The 8,249-nt window shown below is 30.3% G+C and overlaps 1 protein-coding gene across 1 annotated transcript; it reads left to right on the top strand.

Moving 5' to 3' along the window:
* Positions 1 to 4,442: 4,442 nt before the first annotated feature.
* Positions 4,443 to 6,134, top strand: LOC125846115 (F-box/kelch-repeat protein At3g23880-like). Its single transcript, XM_049525567.1, has 3 exons — positions 4,443 to 4,611; positions 4,828 to 4,880; positions 5,013 to 6,134. Exons 1-3 carry the CDS (start codon positions 4,443 to 4,445, stop codon positions 6,132 to 6,134), a joined length of 1,344 nt encoding a protein of 447 aa, XP_049381524.1.
* Positions 6,135 to 8,249: the final 2,115 nt, after the last annotated feature.

Genomic DNA, 8,249 nt, shown 5'->3' on the forward strand with positions numbered 1-8,249 from the left:
GTGAGTTTGAAAAAAAAAAATTAACATGAATGATGATTGTTGACACCCAATTTTGGACCTCCACAATATAAATTAATCACCGAGCTTCCTCAATTTCAAACGATTTGAAATAATTGATTTTATAAAAATTCAAAATATGTTTCAAGATATTTTAAGAATCTTATTCACTTTTGTAATATTTTAAATAATAAATATGTGTTATATTGTTACGTGTGTAAACTATCTTGAAAATATTTCATTTTATTTTTGTTAACGTTAAACACTTTATTAATTTAATTTAGTTTGAATCATATGTATATTTTGAATTAATTAGTTTGATTAAGCTAATTATGTTATCTTGTTGAAATTAAGAGGCTCATGAATTAATTAATGTTAATTCGTCTTATTTAAATTTTAGCCGAATTTATTAATCAAAATCAATTTGGCTACATTCATTGATTCAAGTTGGTTATAATTGAAATTCGTTTGGGCTATCATTTAATTGCAAGCTTAGCCATTTGTTCATTTGTTTACCCCATCCTTAATTCAATTTTCAGAACGTTTTGGGCCTCCCACTTTCTCAATCAGCAGCCCATGCCTTTGTTCCCATTTCCCAGCCCATTTTTCCCCTTTCTTTAGACCCGACCCAGCCCACCTTTTCTTCAACAAAGAAACCCAGAAAACCAACGTGAACAGCACCCATCCGACTCCAACACGTTTTCTTCCTCCTCACGTCCCTTTCAAACTAGTACAGTCGTACAGCAGCAGCAAATCGCGTGGGATCGTCCTTATGGCCTTGAGATGGAGCCACGTAACACACAAAGGACAATCGATCGATCCCAAGCGTCAATTCGCCCTTCCTCTTTCGGAATGGGTTGAATTTTCAGAAAAAGGGTGTTTGTCCAAAGGGGTGAAAGTTTTTGAAGTTTTGAATTTGGAATGGGCCTTGAACCCGAATTTTTCGTCCCTTTTCCCCCCAAATCTGCCCTAGTTCTTCTGCTATATATAAAAATTTTGTTGTCTTTGCTTTGGGGGGGATTTTTTTTTCAATTGGAAATTTTGAACTAAGGCAAAGAGAATAGCTTAAGTGACATAGCTAAAATACGTACAAAATACACTACGAGAAGGCAGAGGAAGCAATTGATTCCGGTGTTCGAATTTGATATTTCGCTCGGATTTCTTGATCATTGCTCGAGTTGGAGTTTCTGTGTGGTGGAACTCGTCTCCCTGTTCGTCCTGTCTCAGTACGCTGCCCTCGGAAAGGTGACACTCCTTCCGACCTTGGTTCAGTTTCTCTTTAAATTATAGGGATTTCTCTGTATTGTTCTCCTGGCTGTTATGAAAAGTTCTCAGTGTCTTAATCTACAATCTCTTCGCACGTTGTTTAGTTTAAGTCGTTATGCCATTTAGTTTGGAAACATGATCTAGTTGGATTTATTTTAAGCTCTAAATCATAGTGTATGTAATTCTTCGGTTGCAGCCTTTATACTTGTCTAAAATCGATTTAATCTTACTCGATGTCTATGATATTTTGCCTAGTATGAGTTCTCTTCATGTTAGTTTTGTGTTAGTTCGCCCTATTCCGTTTTCTTCTTCTATATCAAGTCCATTTGGTATGTCTTTGCTTTTTCTTTTTTTTAAAAAATTTCTTTTTTTTTATTTTTCTTATCCTCAAATCATGCCAAGACCGATTTCTTGTGATTGTTCCTAAGTTAGTTTCGAATTGTCGATATTTGGCTACCTCTTTCTCCATGTTCTGATTCATTCCTCTTTTACTGTTTTGCATGCTATGCGGTTAAGCTTACACCTCCCTTTCATTTAGATGTAGTAAAAAAAAGAGGTCTCATGTTTGCAATTTTAAATGCAAGCTTCATAACAGTTTTTTTTCCGTCATTTGACTTGTATTAGTTCGCATGAGGTTTGTACTAGTTTCTTTCGAGTTTTATGTTAGTAAATTTTTTATGATCGTCAACTGTTTGCTTAACTTCGAGATGTGTGCTAGAATATGATCGATAGTTTCGTATGTTCGGAAATCCAAATGATATAGGCTTCTGCGTGTATTTGAAGCAGTTTTATTCCCCTCTTAATGAAGTCTGCTGATAACTTCTTTTTTTTTTTTTCTTTTTTTTCTCTTTTTTTTAGTTAGATTATTGCATAATTGTGGATGTCATATTTACTTGTTTAATGACCTGATATGAGTCTTAGTATTAGCATTTCTTTGTTGAATCTTGATGAATGTGCATATTTGGGGTAGAATGGGTTATTTTTTTGCAATTGATACAAATTGGGCCGTATCTTAATGGTTATTTTGTTTTTTTTGTAGGATACAACTTGTTGTATAAGTTAGCATTTTTCTTTGTTCTCTTATTATATTATTAATGCTTTAATCTCTCTTTTTGCCTTAAGCTACAGAATGTTAAGTTTATTCTAATAGTTGACATAGTGGTTTGTCCCTATTTGCCTTTAGTTATAGAAAGCTTTGATTTTAATTAGCTTGCATTTATTGTGATGTCTCATCTTTAAACAATTCCTTCGTGTAGTATTTTTCTTTGCATGTTGGCCCGTAAATACTCTTAACAGTTTGGCCCATTTGCTTTTAGATTAAATATATTCAATTCCCCGTTGTTATGATTCCAATTATGCTTTAGCTATTTTATTAAGAGTCTCATTTTGATCAATTATTGATTATTATCTTGTTTTTTGCATGAACTACTTCAACGAGTCTACTGGACCCCACTCTACATACCCGAGTTGGTTTCCCATTGAGTCAACCCCCTTTCGAGCTAAAGAATTGATGAACAGGTCCCGAAGTTGAAAGAAGCAATAGATCGAGAAATTAAAAATTTGGGCCAAAGGCCCATTCTTAATTCAAAGAAAATTGTATTTTGGGCCAAAGCCCACTTATTAGCTATTGTATGTTAGTTTAGGACAGGTACGGGTTATTCAAATGAACCAAAAGCTCAAAACGAAAAAGGGCCCAAATACTGGCCCAGGCGGACAGGAAAACCAGATTTGGGCCTAAATCTCTTTCCCTCTTTGCTTTATTGTGTTTGCTTACTTGCCGATATCTGTTATTTAATCTTAAGGTTTTAAAAATTCAAAATCCCCAAAAGACACACATTCTGAATTAATCACTTAACTAAATTATTCATCTTTTACTTCACTTAAATAATAAATAAATAATTTCACAAAAATACCTCACTTAAATAATAGGTCAATATTTCCCTTTTTTTAAAAACAATTCTGACTATAAAGTTTTTTCTTGCAATTCAAGCTAAGTTAAAATTATTTTAGCCAAATAAATTAGTTGTCGGATAACCGCATTAGCGGATATTCTAGGTGCTTTAAAAACCTTCCTAGAATATTAATAGGAACTTCGAACCCCCTTAATAGTTTTCAATAGATTTACTGTTTTAGTCTTTTGAAAACAATAGTTTTCTTGATTTTTCTTAAAAAATTAAGTGGCGACTCTAAACCAGTCAAAAATATATTTTCCTAATAAAACAATGATATTTGAAAAAGAGTGTTCTATTTAGTCAGAAATATAAATTGAATGATTTTTATTTTGTGAGTAATTCAAAGTGAAAATAACGAAAATAATATTTTTGATGTTTTTTAAATGGTAAAACTACATAATTAGATGGACGATGTTTTTTAATAATATACTATTATTACTTTTACATTTAAAATATTATCTATCTTACCATTAATTAAGAATTTTCTATCATATATTGAGAAAGATACACTTACTTACATGCATTTTTGCTATCATATACATTAAAATATGGAGAAGGGGACGAGCGAGATTCGTTATGTATCCAAAATACATGTGAATCATACTAGATATACACTAGATATATGTCTATGTATGTATCTAGTGTAATTCACAACCAGATACATAGGAGAGTGTATATCTAGTGTGATTCACGTGTATTTGGGATACTTACAAATACATATATCTGTGTGATTCGCATGTGTTTGGGATACATAACGAATCTCGTTAGCCTCTCTCCATACTTTAGTATATTTGGTAGCAAAAATACATATATCTAAGTGTATCTTCCTCAATATATGATAGAAAACTCTTAATTATTGGTAAGATACGTAATATTTTGTATAAGTAACAATAATATATATGATAGTGAGTAATAATAATATTTTAAAACTCTAATTATACAGTTTTTCATTTTTTTTTAATGAAGAATAAAAAGTTTAATCAATTTCTCTAATATAATATAGATAAATTCCTCAAATTATTTTTCAAGGCTTAATACTAAATAAATAGAGTACCAATTAATATGAATAATGTAGAGAAGTAATTCTTATTACAATGTTTATACCAAATCCTAATATAACATGGAAAAGTGAAAATATTCTACCATCCGTTATATATATTCCCCAAATTGAGAATTATTGAAACAGAACACTACAAGTGCAGATACAGAAATTATCGATAGTCAAATATGCATGAAGGAAAATTAGCAATTAGAGCTGCGAAGAAGACAAAGAAGAAATCTATTGCAAATATAGAAAAAACTAATCTTTTCAAGCAAATTTCCATTAGCAATGGTGAAGAAACAACTAAATTTTCCAGATGCAAACAGAAGAAGAAATCAAATCAAATTTGTAAAGGTATCTTTCTGCTACTGCTACGGCCAGCTTGTACAACTAGGATATTAATCTATAGATATACCCATACCTTACTCTTACTCGTGTTTTCGAGAGATCCTCAACTCAAGTAACAGAAAAATACAAAATCAAAGAGGAAATTCTGGCATCTCTTTTTTTATCAATATTATTATCTGTTCATATAGGGCTAACCAACCAAAAATTTTAATTAAATTGCAGGGAAGAGAATGTCAAGTGATACTACAGAGCAGATGGATATTGTTTGTCCTCAGGTGAGTTTTGTAATAATCACAATCACAAGATCAATGCTAAAGCTCTACCTCAAAAAGGATCTTAATTTTCATATATATGTATATTGTGTGTCCTAAATTTTCATATATATGTATATTGTGTGTACTATGTAGGCAAGGGGAAACCAATGCAAAGAGGAAATAATTATCGAGATCCTAAGCAAGATACCCGTGCGGTCTATTCTTCGATTCAAATGTGTTTCAAAATCTTGGAAGGAATTAATCTCAGACCATTACTTTAAGATGAAGCATCTCGATCATGCCAAAAATGACCAAAATTCAAATAAACTTCTTATTAACAAAAAGTGCCTTGATAAGGATGATGTGTTTAACATATATTGTTCTACTTTATCGTCAGTTCAAGTGGTTGAGGATGAACACGAACTTGATTGGCCTTCAAACTGCAATCCAGAGGACTCCGTACTCTACTGTTCCTGTGATGGATTAGTTCTTCTCGCAATTTATAATGGACTTGATAGACACCTCTTGCTGTGGAACCCTTCCACAGGAGAATCAATAGTACTTCCCCATCCGAAATCTCGACCCAAGTATTGTGTATGTGGAATGGGATATGACGCAACTATTGATGAGTATAAGATCCTTGCTATTGACTTGCACGAAACATGTCAGGAAATAACCGTTGAAATTCTCACGCTAAAAGGTGGATCCTGGAAAGAAATTTGTAAATATCCTCCTGGCATTCACCGTGTGATCGGTGTTAAGGATTGTGGTATGTATTCTTTGGCATTTGTACATGGAGCATTTCATTGGGTTGGTTTATCATCACATTGTTGTACAATCGTTTCATTTAACATTTCAAACGAGATGTACGGAGAGATACCATTGCTAGAGCATATGTGCAATATAAACAAAGCAAGGTTCATAGAGTACGGCGTTTCAGTATTGGGAGGAATGCTTTGCTTTTGTTCTACATATTTTAATCCATGGGGAGGCATGTTCAAGTTGTGGATGATGAAAGAATATGGTGTCAAAGAATCATGGACTGAATTGCTTACGATACAAGGTGATTCAATTTTTTTTTATTCAGCAAAACCGATTTATATGTATGCGGATGGTGAAGTGCTGCTACGCTGCAATTATTTTGGAGTTCTTGGTTCTGTCTATAGGACATCCAGAGAGCGATTTGGATTATTGCCTCAATGTCGTACATTTAAGCAAGGAATGGTCTACACACAGAGTTTGATCTCTCCGAAATCACTTATAACATTTGCATAGATATAACTTGAGAGACGTAATAATGTTGCATTTATTTAGTATTTAATTGAAACTCCCTTTCTTGTTACGCTATTATTGCAATATGTTGCTCTTATTTTGTATTTAATTGAAATTCCATCTCTTATTGCATATTATGTCTTGTTACATGTTATTGCGATATGTATTGTTTATATGTAATCCTAAAACTCTACTTCATAATGGAGCTCTGTTTTGATCTCTACTTGCTAGAATGGCTATAAGATCCTAGTGTAAGAATAATAGTCACTTCTAGGCTCTAGGATCTTGTGGATACTTCTAATGCGGATTCTTCAATTTCGATGTCATACTTAAAATAATTTCCTTAATTCAATGTAGTACATTTTCACTAAATGGCTTAAAAGGCTCAAGAAAATTAATTATCAGAAATAAAAAAATCCACAAGAAAAAAAAAAATCAAATCACCACAGATATATGACACTCACATTTCAACTAACTAAATATTTAAAAAAATTATAGTTCGACATATAATTCAATTAAGAGAAAAAGGAAGAACGAAGAGAATTTCATTCATATACGTTTTCTTAGTTCATGATATTTAAGTATTGATTATAGGAATTGTTAGAGTAGTCTATTTTGTAAGACTTAAATTTTTTTTCATTGCTCCATACTAATTAAGATATGCAAGGTTTCTATTATTTTGGAAAGAAAAAAAATTAAGCATTAATGATGCATATATTGTCTTGCCCATTAGCCTTTTCTATAAATTTCAACTAGATTGAACATATTATTTTCATTTTAGTATTATTTTGTGCATTTATGAGTCTTAAAAATTTAAATTCGTATCTTAATTAAAAAATTTGAATATCATTATATTTATACCTACTCGCCAAATGAATATCTCATTTCACAAAATATTTTTATTTAGTATGTTTATGTCATGAATCCAGAATATTAGATTAGTGAGTATAAGTATAAAAAAAGAAGAAAGTTATTTTTTGTGTTTATATTCTTTTTTTGGATGATACAATGCTAACTTGGTGAAAAAAATATATAGTCAAAGGTCTGCCAACAAGCTATTTTTATACATATTTTTTCATATTTGCTACAAACAAAATATAGATGATGTTTTTATGTAACTTTTGGTTTAAAAGTTGAAAACTTAAGTTTTGAAAATGACTTTAATGTATATTATGATTTCTTCTATTTAGATTATACGTTTGAAAGGAATATTGAAAATACATTTGATTCTAATGAAATATACTTTTTAAAGATTTTAATATTTGAGTATTATCATAAATTTGGTAGGCATTTGGCCATATATAATTAGAAATTAAATATTTTTCACTTTACTAGAAAAATTTTAAATTGAAATTGTGTTTTTTTTTTCCACAAAATGAGACATAATATCATTTTATTTGAAATTCTAAATACAAAGGTAGTTGAGAAGGTTTTCAAATTTGAGATTCCAATTTCAAGTTTAATTTGAAATTTTTATGGTCAAAATTAATTTTCCAATAAAGTAAAAAAAAAAAAATTCTTTTAAAAAAGACAAGTAATATAGTTCTTTTATGCCGCGCAAAGGATAAGTTCACTAGTATAGTATTAATCATCATTCTAAAGAAACAATAGCAAAAAACTTACCATAACCGTAAAAGGATGTTTAAAAAGAAAGAGAAATATCTAAAGTTGTTATTGTAATACATCATTTTAACTAATGAAAATATTTATAATATAGTTCAAATAACGAAAGATTTAATATGTAAAAGTTTAATTGTTTTTTTAAAAATATTAAAGTATTAGGAATTCTTATCTATAAGTTTTTTTTAATGAAGGATAAAAAATCTAACATTTTTAAAGATAGTATGGATAGATTCCTAAAATATTTTTCGAAGCTTAATATTAAATACTATCAATTAATATAAATAATATTATAAAATAATACTACTTATTTTCTTAATGTGAATACCAAATTCAAATATGACAAGGAAAAGGAAAAGTAAAAGTAAAATATATATATCCGTAATTGAGATTGAGAATCAGTGAAATATATAACATTACAAGTGCAGATAGAGAAACCTAGCTTAGCTGTTTCAATCAAAGTTTAGGAATTGTCAATGTCGAAGAAGAAATCGAATA

Source organism: Solanum stenotomum, chromosome 11, assembly GCF_019186545.1.
Source record: "Solanum stenotomum isolate F172 chromosome 11, ASM1918654v1, whole genome shotgun sequence".
Taxonomy (NCBI): Eukaryota; Viridiplantae; Streptophyta; class Magnoliopsida; order Solanales; family Solanaceae; genus Solanum; species Solanum stenotomum.

Excerpts from the sequence above, each read along its gene's own strand:
- LOC125846115 (XM_049525567.1), top strand. The coding sequence starts at position 4,443 with ATGCATGAAGGAAAATTAGCAATTAGAGCTGCGAAGAAGACAAAGAAG. Across the intron at positions 4,612-4,827 it reads ATCAAATCAAATTTGTAAAG|GGAAGAGAATGTCAAGTGAT; the intron begins GTATCTTTCTGC and ends ATTAAATTGCAG. Across the intron at positions 4,881-5,012 it reads TGGATATTGTTTGTCCTCAG|GCAAGGGGAAACCAATGCAA; the intron begins GTGAGTTTTGTA and ends TGTACTATGTAG.